This window comes from Dermacentor variabilis, unplaced genomic scaffold (genome assembly GCF_050947875.1).
Source record: "Dermacentor variabilis isolate Ectoservices unplaced genomic scaffold, ASM5094787v1 scaffold_14, whole genome shotgun sequence".
In the NCBI taxonomy this organism is placed as follows: domain Eukaryota; kingdom Metazoa; phylum Arthropoda; class Arachnida; order Ixodida; family Ixodidae; genus Dermacentor; species Dermacentor variabilis.
The window spans coordinates 7,024,566-7,042,845 of NW_027460302.1; the positions used below are offsets into that span (position 1 = coordinate 7,024,566).

General features: G+C 43.9%; 1 protein-coding gene across 1 annotated transcript in view; it reads left to right on the plus strand.

The window, feature by feature from the left end:
- Positions 1 to 794: 794 nt before the first annotated feature.
- The window catches only part of LOC142567839 (mitochondrial inner membrane protease subunit 2), a 55,890-nt gene continuing 38,404 nt past the window's right edge, over positions 795 to 18,280 (plus strand). Inside the window, exon 1 of the mRNA XM_075677992.1 lies at positions 795 to 1,419. Coding sequence (XP_075534107.1) covers positions 1,199 to 1,419 — 221 coding nt within the window. The 5' untranslated portion in view covers positions 795 to 1,198. The remainder of the gene's footprint in view (positions 1,420 to 18,280) is intronic.

An 18,280-nucleotide genomic window follows, 5' to 3' on the forward strand; every position in this document is an offset into this window, starting at 1 on the left:
ATAATACAACGTGAGAAAGAACAATGGATTACTTGTTAAAAAAAAATGCGCCTCAAGTTGCTGTCTATTCAAACGTGTACGTAAGGTAACCTTTATTTAAAAAAGAAATAGCTGAACATTACATTTTAAAGCAAAACGTTAAGAGTTGCATTTACATCCCATATCGACTACGCTGCCACACGAAAGCCGTTGCAGAACTCCCCATTGCAGCTTTGCTGTAGAAAAATAAGTCCTTCACTCTTAAAAGTGCTGCACTCTATTCCCACAAAAATAATCATTTGCCTGCTTGCGTTTCCTTTATTGAAAGCTCGGCGTTCGCTTCTTTTCTGTCGAGAATGCTGTGTCACGTCGATAACGCGCAAGCCGTTCGTGACTCGGAAGTACCGGGCTCGCAGCGTTGAAAGGAAATGCGGGCAAGGCAAATGACGATTATCGTTGTGGGACAAGCTGCAAAGGGTGTAGAATTTTTAGATAGATCCTTTGGGGCGTATCTTGTCCCACAACGATAATCTTCATCTGCCTAGCTTGCGTTTCCTTTAACGCTGCCAGCCCGGTACTTCCAGGTTATCAGCGTAACATGGCATATTTTCGACAGGAAAGTAGCGAGCGCAGTTTCCTCAAGAAAGGAAACGCAAGACAAATGACTATTATTGTTGCGGGACAAGGCAAGTCTCAAAAGGTGCAAACTTTTTGAAGAGTGTTCATGATAGCCTCGCATTCAACGGAATAATGTTCTGGTAGCTTCCAGCTAGCCGACTTTCAAACGGCGCACCAGCATACGATTAAGATGGCACGGAAGTTTAACCGCGTTCAACGGCAGTTTACCAGGCGGTCATGTCCATAGGCTACGTGTTCATTCCCCGCATTGTCCATAGAGAAAGAAATGCATTGTCTGACACGATTTCCCTCTATGATTTAAGCTTTGACTGCGCTGCACGGAGGGGACCAACATGAGACGGGGTAGCGTTCTGTGGGGTAGCTGCGGTTATACGCGGCTGTTTCGTTTTCGGAGATGCACAAGCTCGATCGGCATCAACCGCAGCAGCGCCGTTGAGCAAAATGGCAGCTCCCAGCTGACGCAGCGCCGGCTGATGCAGCAAAACCGGGATGCAGCAGGCGTTCGTTCCGCGAAGAGCACAGCGGTGATGCTGAGCCGAACAGCTCCTCGTGGCCCCAGCTAGATCTCCGAGAGGCAGCGATGTGGGGTCAGCGGTTCTTTCTGGTATTCCGTCGCGCCGCGTTCGGCCTTCCCGTGGCCGTGGCGTTTCTTGACTGCGTCGCGTACGTCGCCAAGGTCGAAGGCGTCTCTATGCAGCCGGAGCTGAACCCGGAGCCCGAGGCATTCTCCGACTACGTGCTCCTCAACCGGTGGGCGTCGCGAAGCTGTGAGGTGCAGCGTGGTGAAGTAGTCGCCATCAAGTGAGTGCTGCATGCGGCTCCAACGGCCCAGAGAAATTTCTCTGCGCGTAGATCTCTGGCTTCCAGAGTTTCTCAAGGAGATGCTTGTCTGACTCGAAAAATTGACGTAGCTACCTGTATGGTGCTCTGGACAATCTCGCCGGTAGGTCTGCCGTCGTCATGGGCTTTACAAAACGGATGCTAGGCCTCCAAGATCTCTGACGACATCCGCATAGATTTGTGGCAGCACCGTCGCAGTCGGCGGCGCTGTTGGTTGGGCCATAGTAGAGTCACCAGTGACTCTAGGCCATAGCATAAAGTTTCTCCATAGAGTTTCTAACTATATTACCTAGAGGGAAATCTGGCGCTGCTGCGCTGTGGTATGCATGGGAATGCTGGTATATTGTGACTTCGGATTGGCATCGTTCTCGTAGAGACAGGACACCTTGAAGACGAGCTTTGCAAGTACCGCTGCGTCTGTCACAATGATTCACTTTCTACTAAAACAGCACGTGAAAATCTGTTTTAGCTTTATTATAGCGCGAAAACATGTTTTATTTAACTATGAGAACTTGTTATTGTGTGTACGACTACATGTTACGTAAAAAGTATCAGCGGGCCGCTAAAGTTGGAGGACAGACGACAAGGTTCGCGCACGCTTTGAAACAGTTGGTCGTCTGTTCTTGCTTTTCTTCGCTTGGTCATGCATTGTGGGTGAGTAAAGATGTAATATGCGTGAATGGAAACATTTTATGAAGATTTTACTTTGAGACCGCGTTATTTGCGTAGCCATATCCACGTTTTAGACGAAGCCTCTTACAACACCAGCCAACACGAGCCTCGCAGACACATATACCGTCATTCCCATGACGGCACGGTGCTCCCGTAAGGAACTCCCATAGACGGTGGCGCCAGATTACCCTCTAGGTGTTATAGTGAGAAACTCTATGAGTTTCTCACTACATTACCATAGACATTTCCTAGAGGGAAATCTGGCGCTGCTGCGCTGTGGTATGCATGGGAATGCCGGTATATTGTGACTTCGGATTGGCATCGTTCTCGGAGAGACAAGACATCTTGAAGGGCCGGCGTTGCGCGTACCCGGTGGTTCGAACGGGTGCGTTGCGTTCACCCAAATAGCCAACTTGTTACTGATTTGGCTTGGCTCCCGTTGGATTTTTAAAAGGCGGCGGTAGTGCGCTTTGGACATTTCTTGAATTTCTTGTGGGCGTCTGTGAAACAGGGCGTAACCTTTCTCTATGATGAAACCTTTTCAAGGTGTTTCTGCGTTGTATTTTCGATTTAAGTGGTATTCGCTGCCGTGGTTAGTTTGTTTGGCTGTTTAGTACATGTGCAAACGGTCTTTTGTGATGTTCTGGAGTTGTGGAAGGTCGTCGCCCCTATTGCAAGTACTTGCGTTGTCGCGACATCATTCGAACACTATACGATCAGAGCAGAAACAAGTGCTATAACCTACCCCGGTGGTTGTGTAGGCGTCAGCTCTCGAAGTATTGGGCAATCCACGGTGGGAACCGTTTTGTCTGCGGATGCGTGCTTGCACCAACTCTGACGAAACTCTGATCATTCGGGACCTATGAAAGCAGTGCTGTGTTGTTTTTGTTCCCTGCTTAGTTCGCCTGTTTACATACTCGCCTGAATGTGTGCTATTGTGATTTGTAAGTTTTCCCCCGTCGGTCTGTACCAGATACCTCGCATTCAGCTGCTTGTCACCTGTGGTCGTTTTATAACTTTGCTGCAGAATTTTGTCCTTAAGTCGACTAAACTTGGGAAGGAAATCGTGAAGCTTTACTCCCGAAAAGCGCTTGTACGTCTATAGAATTTACAGTTCAAATGCAACACATATGCTCATTTAAATTTTAGAAGAATTTATAATTTCAGTAAATTGAAATTGCAGATAAACAGAAATTAATACAATAAATTGAAGATTTCTATATGCACACCAAATAAGTTCTGCAAAGTAAAACGGTTTGTTACATTAAAGTTCAATATATGGAGGTCTAATTGTACAAAATTGATTGATATAGGGGTTGATTGGATACAGGGTGTGCATATTCACATGCCTGCTTCCTTAGTCAGTCGTTCCGTGCCAGTCTACTTGGGCAATAAACCAAGCAACAATGTTAATGTTTTCGAACTGTTCATATATCGGGAGCACACCAATAAGGTGATCTAAAACCTCCAGGCATATGGTGACTTTCTGTTCCAAAAGAAAAAAAAGTAATAGTAATAATGTGTGCAGTGGCATAGCAGAGTAAACAAACAAAAAAGCTGTCTTTTTAAGACAATGCTACTTTTTTTTTTCCTAATTACAGCAGCCGTGCAAGGTGTTCTAGATCAGTTACAATATTTGAATATTCATTGTAATGGGCCAGTCTGTTTCCCTTAGTGTTATAATGGCCTCATATTCTTGCGAAGTTAATCATATTACTCCTGTATCCTTACTACATTGAACTCCTGAAATGTTTTATCCCAGCCACTGCTCCTCATCCACCATGCTGCTTCTGCTTAATAGTTCTCAAGGCAATTATATTGCCCTCCTCTCCCTATTATTCAGGCAGAGAAACAGATCCACATGGCCATCACAAACTAATTTTCACTTGCACATGCCCTGACGTTCAAAACATTGCAGTTGAGCTAGAAGCTAGAATCAAGCTAGAAGCTAGAGGGAAGCTAGAATTAGCACTAGTGAAATGTGAAGGTTGTTAGCAAAGGTGCCCACAGTGTGTGAGGCCACAGTTTATGTGAAGATAAAAGTTTTGAGAAAAATTATATAAATTTTGCAGTTGATATTGTTGTTTTATTAATGCTGCTCTTGCTTTAGTTATCCTTTTTTTTTAGTTACCATATGTGTTAAATGTCACAGCATTTGATATTATAGCATTGACATATATCAGTGGGTGGGGGGTCCTCATCTGGATAGTTCATTTCTAATGCATACACTTTGCATGGCTTGTTCGCGTTGCCAACACCTACTGTATTACTTTGCAATTAAAACCTTCACAATTGTTTTTCGCACAAAAATAAAACAAGCAGTCTAAAAATGTTCCTTTGTCTCATGCAATATAGCTCTCCTCTCACCTAAAGCTGTATGTTCTTGAGACACAAGTAAACAGCTACATGTTAGCTGCAAAACCTCTTAAATTTGCAACAATATCGAATATATTGAGACAAAAAAAATATCTTGGTGAACATATTGCTGCAGATGCTGACCAGCACATGAGTAGTGCTTCTTTTATTACAAACATTTAATCACATTGCAGAGAGTGTGTACCACTTAAATCACAATCATTTTATTGAGATATTTTTGTGTCATTTCCATGTGGGAGAAGCAGGAAATAGTAAGCTGACTCTGCCTTAAAGCAAACATATGCATGAGAGAGCGCTTAAAGCATTACTTGTTCAAACCGAGGCTTTGGTGTCTAGACTTCACGACGAAGAGAGTAAAATGTGAGGTCACTTACCCTGTATTCTGAAACCATCTATGGCTGGAAGCTTCATTCCACTGAGCTGAGCGCAGTGCCACCCCTAGACTGAAGACGACGCTGTGTTTCACAGTAATTGACATGAAGTTTAATTAAAGCTAAGCAACCGCCTCTGTCAAGGAGCGGGGCTGCTGTGCATTTGAATCCAGGTGGAGTGTTGAGTGGAGAATACGGGAGTTAGTCATCTATACCTATCCTCGAGCCTCTTGAGAGATTTCCTACAACATTTAAGCTCAGCCTTTCTGTTTTTTCTTGCAGCATGGTTATTACAGGTGGTACAAAACATTCCATTGTACAGTTTATATAATTCTTTGGGAAAACATCCATCATCTCACTAAACAGGAATAGGCTCAATAGGTTCACTGGTATCATCTATAGTGTTTCCATCGAAGACCTATTGCTATTACAAGGCATTGCAGACATTCAGTGACGTAGCCAGAAATTTATTTCAGGGAAGGATTCTCCACTGGCCACTACCACTCCCCCATCACCTCTCTCTCTTGCACTATATAAATGTGTGGAGGGTTTTACATCACACCAAGACAAACTCCTAGCACTCCCTGGACAGGAATGCTTTAGCAATGAGAATGCACATTTTTACGTTGCCAAAACAACTTTGCTTAACTTCTGACAAAAGTTTTTCATTGCTAAGGCATGCAGCCACTACGCCTAAAATTATGCTATCATCCTTGTGCTGTTTTTAAAAATGACTATATTAAAAATAATGTTTTGTTTACAAATTGATGTATTTATATAATGTATATTATGACGTTGTTGGTACATTACTTAGGAAAGCGAGCTGTGCTAAAAACATGACAGCGCTCTGTCTTGTGTCTCCTTGTTTGCCGCCCAGACTTGTTGCAGCCCAAGTAACAGTGGAGGTCAGCGTTATTTTCTTACCAGATTTGCTAGTGAGTGGTTCAGCCATGGCTGTGTATGGAAGAGAGCGGGCACTATTTTGCAAGTCGCCTATTACTTAATTGCAGGCATTATGGGCATGCTTCCCTGACACCTGCCTATTTTAAAGACTGCAGAGCAGCAAGCACAGCACATGCTATGACAGGGTAGGTGAATCTCGGCTAAGGCAACTGGCCACGGCTATCTGGTGTAGAGCGATCGAGCAGTGATGAGACAATCCCCCTATGTTCCATAATTTTTCACTTCATTCTTGATGCCCTTAATGCGCGTCACCACCCTAGCCCCCTTACCGTATCCATCTCCCCACTCCCTGGAGCTCTCTGAAACTCTTTTCAGCTAATCACTGTCCCACTTTTCAACATTCACTGGGTTGTTGAATGACACAGCATTCTCTAACATGCCTATATTTATGTTTCTGTGTGGACATTGAAGCCATTTACCTAGCTCCCCTAGTTTGTTGTGGCGGCTTCTTAGCTTCCCTAGTCCAGCACCCCATCCTTGATATAAATTGCCGTGCGCAAATCAGCATTCTGTAGGCCTTTCTTTCTTGTCCCAATTTCTCTCCATTTTTTCATTCTTAGCAGTGTGTACAAACTAGCCTGAGAGCAAGCTCTTCTGAAGTTTATTAACATAATGAAAGTCAGAGTCAATTGAAAGTAAAAGAAGAAAAAAAAAAGGTGGGGGGAGTGTTTTTATGAGTTTTCTAAACAAGCAAGTTGTAATATAAGTAAGTTGTATAATAGCAAGCACCAAGTATGAAAGAATAAAAAACGCATTTGCACTTCTCGTCTGACGAAATTTACTGTGCTTTTACAGAAATGAAAATCATTGAAAAGGAAGTTAGTGTTTACGTTGAGATACGACCACGTAATCTGTAAGCCTCGTAAGCTTATGTCAAGTAAAACAACATGAAATCCTGAGAGATTGAGCTTCTTAAGTACACGTGTTATAATAGGAACACCAACCTTCTTCAGGATGATAAAAGCACTGTAGATCAAGGTTCTCCACGTAGTGGAAACATTGTTAAATCTGTTAAGATGTGAATGTGGGCAAGTTGGTAACAAATTTCTAACTTGCTAAAGCACATTACTGTCCTCATCGAACTAATAACTATAGTTTCTTGTACATGTGTCTTGATCACATTCAGCACAACATTATGCATTTTTATCTTTCTTTAATACATTCTGTAGCCCCTCAATGGATTCAAGATGCTAGAAACCTATGTTGAACTACAAAGTGCTTGCCATTAGAAAAGACAAGAAGTCAGTTCCTGTGTTAGAAATATTTATTAGTCAGAGAAAGGTTAAAATTTAGTATGAACATTAGCCATGTGCTGAAGTTTTCATCCTACTCATTTTACAGTTGAAGCTAGCTTGCTTCTCAGGTTACTTGTGCTTAGAATTAAAGCACAACAAACAGATGAATGGCTTGCCGAAGCGTTATTCACAGAAAGTGGTCACTTTTCTCACTCTCACCATAGTGTTTGGGCTATTGCTGGTACTGTTGGCCGCATAGCAGCCAGTGCAGTGCCACTGAGTGTCGTGTGCCGATGTGCCAGTTTTTCTTAGCATGTGGACACTTCTCCCATGAGTTTCTTCGATGTTGTCTTGACGAGGGCCGAACAGTGAATGAGCCAGTTCATCTGAAATTTTATAATTGGCGTAGAGTTTCCTTCAAGCATGCCACGAATGTTCCACGCATTTATGATGGCACTTCCAACAAGCAACTCAACAGCTACCTTTCTGTACCACTTGAGTCCTTTTCTAAAGCAGTTGTGGTATAACGTCATTTGGTCACTATAGTCGACGCCCTTTTTTGCTGCATTGTAATCGAGACCGGCCTGATGTTTCATGATTGGTGCGCCGTCCCTTGTTTTCTTCCCACTGTCCACCAAAGTTGCTTCATATTTGGCGACAGGTGTGAGTATCAGAACAGGCCTCTTGTCCATCCACTTCAGTGCCTTCACTCCATTTTTGGACTGAAGTCCGGTAACACTGCCATTTGCAACCTTTACTTCAGTGAGATCTTTTGGCAGCCCTTTCCTCACTGAGCGAACTGTGCCACGAATGAAAGTGTCTTCCTTTAGAAGGTGAAGAGTGAGCGGCAAGCTCATGTAGAAGTTGTCTACGTACAGCGGGCACGCGACTTCCTTGTAATTTTGCAGGAGTTTCAAGCATACATCTTCGGCATGTCCGATGCCAACTGTTCAGTCACACTTTCCGGCATATACATCAACCTTTAGCCTGTAACCGTCTTTGGTACATGCCTTGAACAGCCTGACTCTGTAAGAACGAAATTCTGTCACGCCATGGCACTATTGTTTCATCTATCACAACCTCCTTTCCCGGCTCAAGCACAGTGGCAAATATTTTGGTTCAATTTCTCTACCAGAGGATGAATCTTAAAGACATGATCCTGCAACTCTGCAACCAGTTAATTGTCCGTAAAATGCCGGAACCTCAAAAGTAGGGAAAAGGCGGTCACGGCTCATATTTTGACGAATGAGTTCAACACCATACAGGTTACTTTTTGCCCAGTAGTGACTCAGATAGGAAGATGGACGAGATTAATACAAATTGGTATTCCAACAAATGCTTTCGTTTGTTGGAGATTGGTTTCCATCCAATTTTTCAACTTTGATTTAGATTTGGGAGTAGGAAGACAGAGGAGACCAATACAAATCAGTATTCGAATAAATGCTTTAATTTCTTTGGCATTGGTTTCCGTCCAATTTTTCAACCGTGATTTAGATATAGGAGTAGTTGACTTCAACACTTGTTGTGTAAACCTGTTTGTTTCATTGACCATCATTTGCCAAATGTCATCCGTAATAAACAGTGAACATAAAGATGGGGCATAACGGCTAGATGGCAACTGAATGATAGTGGGCGGCCTAGAGTGTGGTGTCACACTAGGCGAAGTGGTTGTTGCTGGTGTCCATTTCTCTAGAGATGGGCTGAGAGAAATGAGAGCATCGTATCCTGAATCATTCACCTCAGAATCATCAGTCAGGTCTGGCTCTCCATTCGACATGCTGGCTGAGGTCTGTGATGGTTCGTAAACACTATCTTTCTCACTGATTTCACTGTCTGTCCACTGCTGAACATCTGACACTGAAGCACTTGACTCATCCGCTGGTGATCGCGAAGTTGCTGGTGCATTCTTCTGGCCCAAAACGAAGTTTATTTGTTTCGTCTGCATTGTGCTTTTTTTTTTTGCATCCATAAGGGGCATGAGGATCTATCTATGAGACACGCTGAAAAGTTTGGGAGTAGCAAGAAAAATGCAGGTACTTATTCCAACGGCACGTATTTCAAGAACTGCGGCGAAAAGTTTGCAAGAAACCCAACTGAGAAATTTGCCGCCACTCCACCCTCCGAAACAAACATGCCACCCCATGACCAGTGCAGTAAAAAGATATATTTGTTGCAATTTCAAACCTTAGATGGCAACACAAGAGCGAGAATTCTTGCGTGTGGGTCACTGGTGAGTCACGCCGCACACAGCATAAAAACGTTTTCATTGAGTGCATCGTGGATTGCCAGTGGGTCATAGCATTTAACATCAGACAAGTAGCCTACTGGCTATCTATAACCTCACACAACAAAAATCGTACCTCTGAGTTCAAGTGTCATAATGTTATCGCAGCAGCAAGCAGATGAATGCCCGTAACTTTGATGCTGCATAGGAGCACAGGCTGTGCTGTGATGGCACTCAGAGTAACACGTGACTTAGATTCAAGGCAGCATCAGTTATTTGTTGAATCTGTTGCTTCAGTGGACTAATTAAAGTTTAGAGAAATAATGAAAAATACAACCCGAATGTCTGGGTGCTTTTGTTTTACTTCGCACTGTAGCAATTAAGAGAGATGAATTTCCGTTTCGTCTCCTTTTTCCGACGTTTGCACGCGCGCAGAGAACGAAACTATACGTCATTGTCTACTGTGTTCCAGCATTGCGATCATGCTCTTTCATCCTCTCGCGTTTGCCTCAGTGCTGGGGCACTGACTTATACCGCTAATCACGTGTTCTCGTGTAGAGTGCGCATTATCGTCCGCTACAGGAAACGAGACAAGCGCAAGAGCTCGCGCGACACCGTCACCGGAAGTGTGCCGGTGACGGTGAAAAAAAGAAGACGGCAGGGTATACCCGCCGCGCGACCCCTCGGCTCCGGTATGGGAGAACGCAGTGAAGGAAATTTGCTTACACAGGCGAAACGGGGAAAGTCGAGAGAGTGTTTGTATAGGCGGCGACGTTCGCCTCCTGAAATCATGTGTTCGCGGCACTTCAATCATTCTCTATCTGCTGTTAATGAACCAATTTGAAAAATGCTTGCGGTAGAACACTTCTTAGAGGGCACGTAACAACTTTCAGCGTATAACCAAAATTTGTTATGTAGCCTGTGAGGGGCCCTTTAAAACAAACTCGGTAAAAATCGGGTGTACCGTGGGATGTTGTTACAGCTGCGTCGAGCTTCACAGCCCTCTACACAAGTATTGCTGTGAAGCCTGTGGCAGAAATAGAGTTTTATTAAATCAAAGGACTGCATAGAGCGCGCTCTCGTGTTGTGCTACGTGAATTAAATCATTCGTTTCCTGCCTGCACAAACGTTTGCATCTCGAGTGGATTTCGAGCACACCGTATAATAATGTGCAGTTCCGTCGTGCTTCGCAGCACTATACACAAGCACTGCCGTAAAGCTAGTGGCAAAAGTACGATGTCATGAAACCAGATCAATGCATATACCACGCTCTTTTGGTGCGCTGCGTGAATGGAAACATTGCTTGCCTGCCTGCACAAACGTTTGCATCTCGAGTTAATATCAAACAAACCATATAATATGTGCAGTTTTGTCGAGCGCTTCACCGCACTGCATGCAAGCATTGCCGTAAAGCCTGTAGTATAAATAGGGTTTCATGAAGTCAAATTAATGCGCAAACCTCGCACTTGTGGTGTACAACGTAAACAAAGAATTCGTTGCCATGTCTCCGCAGTAGTTGGTCACGTTGATTTGTGTGAGCATATAGGTTCATGTGCCCCATCTACCTCTGTGATGAGAAAATAAGCAAGAATATATCAGCTGCTATGTGTCGATGCATATGCTTTTTATTACAAGGTGTAGGAGCAGTACATCTTACTGCATGAGTAAACCACTCATGGAAACAGTACGTTCCTTGAACATTGTAGCTATTTAATAGCCTAGGAAGCGCGCTATATTGGAAGTTGCAATTTTTTTTCTGTTCGCAAAATTCAATAACTCGATGCTTTTTCTAAAAGCAAAAAATTATAAATTTCGCAATGATACGTATGCTGCGTCAGTAAGTAGGCAGCACATAATTAGGCTAAACCAGAGGAATATCTGCAGGTAGGGATTTATACAAATGTACAAAGTATTTTTAAAAAATGTTTTCTCAAATGTTTTCAGTGTGGAGTAAGGAGTTGCATATGCGTCCAGCGCTGATTTCCAGCGCTTAATTTTTGTTGAACCTTGATGTAACAAAGACCTAACACTCAGCACTCTACTTTGTTACATCAAAATTTTTTTTACAATGGAACACTGCATTCTACTATACGTGCCGCTCATACGCCCCAAAATTTTGGCCCCTCTAAGGAAGTCACTGTTTTAAGTCACTGTTCTCTAAGTTTCGTCAGAAACTTAGATAACGCTACTTCCAACACTCTTGAAACCAGCAGCCACGTCGGCTTGCCGCCTTTACACCGGCCGCAAATTACTTTAAAAAATGTGGCACGCGCGGGCCGTGTATATCCACTCTGCTGCGCGCGGACAGCCATATATGCACGGGCACGGCCGGGCAAGAGACGTCGCGCGCTCTCCTACCCTAGCGCGCGCTTGATCACGGGACGTGGACAGCGCGCATAAAGCTGCCATCCTTCTCGGCTCAACCTCGCACCCTTTCATTCGCAATTAACCCCAGCATGTGGGATGCAAGGGGGCACTATAATTTTTGTCACACTTGGACTTTAAACCAAACATCAGGGCGATGGCGAAAATTCGCTTGGGGTGTCCAAAAATTGCTATCGCAATAATACACTATGGAGAAAGGTATTATGGAAATTATCTGTGGATGGGTCGAAACCCCTTAATTTCCCAAACACGCACCCATCCACTGGCACGCTGCACACATGGATCCCGCGCGGCACGCTGCATCATTAAGGCGTATCGTTCTTCTCTAGCTCTATGATCATTTCTGCAGTAGTCACTTGGCGAGAAGCTTAATTTCCAACCTATGCGCAAGTGTCGTACCTGAATTTCGAAAGTACACGGACCATATATATGTTGGCAAAATAATCGGAACTCCCTATCTAGACTCGCCAAAATTATACTTAGCTGCTCACTTGAACTCATAAGAATATACTACTCAGCCGAGCTCACTCGGGCTCGAACTCGCCAAAATACTGCTCAGCTGGGCTCACTCAGACTCATGGGATGATCTGAGGGAGTTGACTCATCAGTGAGTTTGCCAGGGTATGATGTGTGCTGAACCACAAACCTGGCTTTCTTGAATAAAAACAGTTGGTCGCTGCAGCATATGGGTGCACACAAGTGTAATTCAGAGAGTGCGGCATTGTAAAGGCTGCCACAGTTACCATGCCATGCTGCAGCTCATTTCAATCATGTCAAATGCAATACCCCTGCCAGCTTTTAGTCAGTCGATCAAATGTGATTGCTATTTATCTCATCACAACACCTCATTTTCCTGCCTAAGGCTTTGGGTGAATTTTCCTTGGCATCCATTTTGTTACTCTAACAGGTTACCAGTTAGTTATCTGTTGCCTATACGAAATTTGAAGTTGTGCACATGTCATGTGAACTCCATGCCAAACTCGTAGTACTGCATGCATTTTTGCAGTTAGGTCTAGAGTTACAGAATCGCATGTGGGAGTTACTTATAGCAACTGTAGCTTTGAAACAAACATGTGCATGAGAGGGTGCTTAAGTGTTACCTGTCAAGACTGGGAGCACCAAGGCAACTTGTGCAGTAAAGGCATGGGCAGTACGAGCCCACAAATTTTACTAAGTGTGGCTGAGGTGATGCGTCCAGACTTCACTATGAAGAGAGCCAAATAAAAGGTTGCCTATCCATCATACCTATTCTGGAGCCTTTTCTTGAGCTTTCCTAAAACATTAAGCTCAGCGTGTACACTTTATCACAGCATAATTATTACATGTGATATAAAACATTGTATTGTGCAGTTTCTCCAACTCTTCGTGAAGGCATCTATCCATAGATTAAACAGGAATAGGCTCAATGTTGACATATCTCCACAGTAGCATCTCCAGGACCTCGTACTGTCACAATGCATCACAGACATTATTTAAGTGAACTCCAAAAGTGAAGCTCTTTGTTAACGTTGGCTAAAATTGTATTTTCATATAGCAAAGTGATCATGCATAAATCTGTATGTCATGGCAGAACACTTCGTTTCTCACGGACTTTAGTTTACAATTGTTTTCAAGTTCAGGAAAATTGTGCAGTGGGCTAGTTGGTTCGACATACTTAACACTGTTGTGCGGAGTGACGAAGGGACAGGACTTGAGCGAGAAAACAACACACGACACCTGAGCACAAACTATCAACTGGTGATTATCACAAGACAATGATTCTGCTGAAAAGTAGGAACCAAAGGAAAAGAGAAGTCGTGGAAGCATAAAACCTCAAGGTGGACCCACAGGGTTCATGTGTCAGCCCGCCGTCTATTTCACTCAGCAATAAAGAGATTAGCATAATCGCTGACAATAGAGGGTGTAGGTAGACCGGGAAGAGGACTCCTGTGCATGCGTGTAGGCTTTATGTACGCTTCACTTGCAGAAAAAAAAAACAGTTCATAGTTTGCGCTCAGGTGTCGTGTGTTGTTTTCTCGCTCAAATCCTGACCCTTCATCGCTGTGCGCAACAGTGTTAAGTTTTCAGGTTGTTCGCTATGTGATGTAGGAAGGGTAAAATTTATGGGAAATCCCAATATTCTCGGGCATATCGCGAAAAATATGGCCCAAGTCAAGTGTCATTTTAGGCTCCACTGTCCCCTTTTATAGGGCAAATAGTAATAGTTTGAATTCTATGGACGCTGGTTGCTTTGTCTGACTTAACCTAGGTGGTGCTCAGCTCTCAGTTGAAAGGAACAGGTAAACAGGAGGACTTGCCACATAAGTAGGAGGTAGCACTCCAGACTTAAGCTTAATATACTGCTTGCTTCGACAGCCCTAGGGGGCTAGTCTGTAAGTGTTGACTAAGTGGACTGTCCATTCCAGTACACGCTGAATGAATAGAGCACAAGAGCCCACGGTGACGATTGCTGCTTGCTCTACCAACTTAGAGTGCTACCTAATCAGTGTGTGCTGAAATAGTGCACTTAGTGGATCCTTACAGAATCCTTCCCTAGACTGATGTTTCTGTTGGTAGGTTGCAAGTATTGCACTTTCTTTCCTTTCATGTGGGCAGTTCCCACGTATGGATGTAATTTAACATATTGTATTCATATTGCCTTTGGTCTATAAATTTCTAATTCATGCTTATAACCAGGCCTACCAGCTCTTGTCCTGCATATTTATATAGCCTTCTCATTTCTGCATCAACACTGCACATATTTATAGCAAATTGGAGTCATTCTCCATTATACCCTCAAGCACTTGAAGTAGACACTGCCACAATACCAAGGGAGGGGGGACAGTAACGCAAAAACCTTATTGGGCTTGTAGTGCTGCTGAAGGATGCACACATACCATTTATGCTAAAATTCTCAGCAGACATTCCAAAGTTTGTACGAGTTCGACTTTAGCTGGCTAAACTGAATGATTCATATTGAAGGCAATTCTTGCAACACTTGATCAAACTGAATGAAACTGGACAGCACAATTAGCTGTGTTCATCTACCATTTACACGACTGCTGCCCCAAGCATTTTGCCTGTTACTTCGCCTTTCGTTTCTGTACTATCAAGTTCAAGTACACATGTACTTTATCACTGTACAAGTAAAATGGCTTCAAGGCTTTTCCTGGGCATTCAACAGTCACTATTTATTCCTATAAACCTTCCTGCATGTGAAGGCAAAAGAAACTTATTAATTCATGCTGGAAGTATAAAAAGACAGTTATTTGCACAGAAAATGTTTATTTTGAGCACCGAGGTTCTTGCTGATGTAGATATGGTGCTGGCTCCCTCCTTGCCCGAAGCATGTGCTTGCTGTACACAGCACCAGATGATGGCTTCCTAGGTCAAAAGATCAAATTGAAATAAGAGGCATTTTGTTTAGCTCCGGAAAGAGAAAGCAGGATTGAGACATTAACATGTATAAAAAATACTTGCCTAAAGAAAAATTAATACACAAGCAAATTCACTAAAGAGGTTCACTTTCAAGAGCAAAAGTATGGTTACGATGAAAACTACAAGGAAGCTTCACTGCTCATTGAGGTTTCGGCTCAGTAGTTGTTGAGCCACGAGGGTTAGCATGCTACATCTTGCATATTATGTTTTGTAGAACAATATTGCACTTTGAACAATGTAGTGCCTATTTAAATGAACTGACAAGGAACGCTGAAACTCCAGGCTAGTTTGGTCTGCACAAGATATGATACAGACACTGTACTGCATTCATTTAGTGTTTTTGTCACTGATCTCATGCCCAAAGTCATTCACACCTATCCTACATGAAATGCAGTCACTTCTTTGAAGCTTCATCTAGTCCTTGAATTTGCTGCATGCTTATGTCTAAGGGAGTTTGTTTGGTTCCTGTTAATGTGGTACATCTAAGCAACTGCTATCAAATGCCCATAGTGTTCCCTTGCATGTACAAAACATTTTTGGCCCTTTCAATGCACAATACTCATTACATTTGACACTTGGGGCTCGTGCAAGGCGCCATTTAGTATTATATGCTTGTCCACATCTGATAATACCTTCATAGCTGGGTCATTCCCATGCCAAATGCCTTGGTTATTGCTGTGACCATCTCACACTTTTCCTTTAGAATCTTCTTATCCACTTTTAAGGAAGCATCCCATGACACAATGTCTCCATCCTAGTGGTGCTATGGAGTTAACTTATGTGCTAGTTGTAGCAGATGACGTCAACTGAAGGCCACTGAAGATAAAACTCTCTGCGAGAACTCCTTTTGCACAAAAAATGCAAACAATACAGAATAGTGAAAATGTAGTTATCTGGCAAGACTGGCTGCATCCATCATCTTTGTTTGGTGCAATTCTGAGGTGGCTCCCTGTTACAAGACGCTTGGCGATTATTGCCATGCGACTGTTCGGGACTCTATAAAACACAAGAATTGCCTTACTCCGGCCTTTCTCTTTGTGCAGCGGCCAACGTTATTATTCGTCCAATCGCACCGTGTACTGTTCGTGTGTCCATAGACTAAATTCTTCACTACATTGCTTTTGCGGTATTTCGTGAGTGACCCATGAACTCATCTTGGGGTGGGACTTCTTATCTTTGGCGTTCGCTTCTATCTCTTGTCGTCAGCGCCTCACACAACTGGATGCCACTGGCAGTTCTCTTCCTAACCTCGAAGAACACATTTGTCTCGTCACCTCTTCCGATTACGTTCTTTGGCCACCTAGAGAAGAGATTATAGGTGTCGACTCCTGTAACATTGTGGATGGCGGCGTATTCATTCTACCCTATAACCATACCCTATCTCGAGCAATTCTGATTACCCCTGGCCTTATTCGCTTCTCTGAGGGGTCTGCATTGCTTACTGCAATAAACCAAATCGAACCCCAACTGTTGCCTCGTGGATCAACTGTCACTTGAGCTGTTGACACTCATGTCGTTGCAATTGTCACGAAGACAGCTCAGTGTGTTCTTGCGTCTATTACTGTGCGCTGAACAAAATCGTGCGCAAAGATGTTTACCCCGTGTCACGGATGGATGATGCACTAGATTCACTCCACGGTGCTGAATATATTTCTAGCCTTGACTTTAGACCAAGCTACTGGCAAATACCGACGTCCAAATCCGACAAAGCAAAAACGACATTTGCTACCCCTGATGGGCTCTACGAGTTCAGTGCGATGCCTTTTGGACTCTGCAATGTGCCTGCCACATTCGAACACATGATCGATAAGTCTTGTGTGGCTTGAAATGGAAAACCTGTTTGTGCTATCTCGACGACATTGTGTTTTCAACCATGTTCTCACAACATTTGCAACATCTTGATGAAGTCCTTGCCTGTTTTGCAAATGCTGGTTTGCAGCTCAGCACACACACACACACACGCACACACACACACACACAAATGCAGGTTGGCCAGCAAGGCCATCAAAGTTCTGGGGCACATAGTCAGCAAAGAAGGTATTCGACCGGACCCCGAGAAGCTTACTGCCATCCTCAAATTTTGTGTCCACTGCGTCAAAAAGACATGCACAGTTTTCCTGGACTTGCTTCTTCCGGCACTTCATATGCAACTTCGCTACGTTTACGTCCCCGCTCCATCAACTCCTCGCCAGTAATGCGCCCTTTGTTTCGTCCAACGAATGTGAACATGCTTTCCTGCTTTTGCAACATGCCCTGACGTCAGACCCAGTACTGTGCCACTTTGATCCGACCGCGCCCACCATCTTTCACACCGACGCTAGCAGTCAGTCTCGGTGCCATTCTATTGCAATGTGACAACACATTCCGCGAACGAGTAATTGCTTATGCTAGTCGTGCACTAACCAGTGCAGAAAATTACTACACCATAACCAAGCAGGAGTGCCTTGCTGTTGGGCAGTGCAAAAATTTCACCCATGTCTTCATGGCCGCCATTTCACAGTCGTTACCGACCATAACACACTGTGCTGGCTTTCATTGCTAAAGAATTTATCAGGTCACCTGGGTTGCTGTGTGCTTCACCTACAGGAGTACGATTTCAATGTCACCTACAGGGCTGCAAAGAAGCATCAAGACACCAATGCTCTCTCTTGCTACCCTCTGCCGAATCATGACAATTCACCATAACCTCTCCGTGATTGTGTACGTCCCGAGTCCTCTTCATCGGCTTTACCCATTGTAACCCTCGAATGGCTAAGACACGACAGCCCATCTGTCCTTGTGTCCCACTAACGCGTCGACCCATACTGCTGAACTATTCTCCAACGCATGGAAGATTCTTCGTCGCCTCCAAATGCCAGACTTCGTCGACAACTTAATCAATTCAAGCTGCACAATGGGGTTTTACATCGCAACATTTATCAGATCGATGGCAACAAATGGGTCCCGGTCATACCATGTTCTCTGCAATGTGAGGTGCTTGAAGCCTTTCACGATCATGCGACGACTGGTCATCTAGGCTACCACAAGACTTACAACAGAATATGAAGTCGCTGCTCCTGGCCTGGCCCATCTTCAGCCGTTGCAAAGTATGTTGCACCCTGCGTTCATTGTCAAAGCAAACCCAACAGCTCCTTCTGGCTCTTTACAACCTCTGCCTTGTCCCGCTTCGCCTTTTGAAG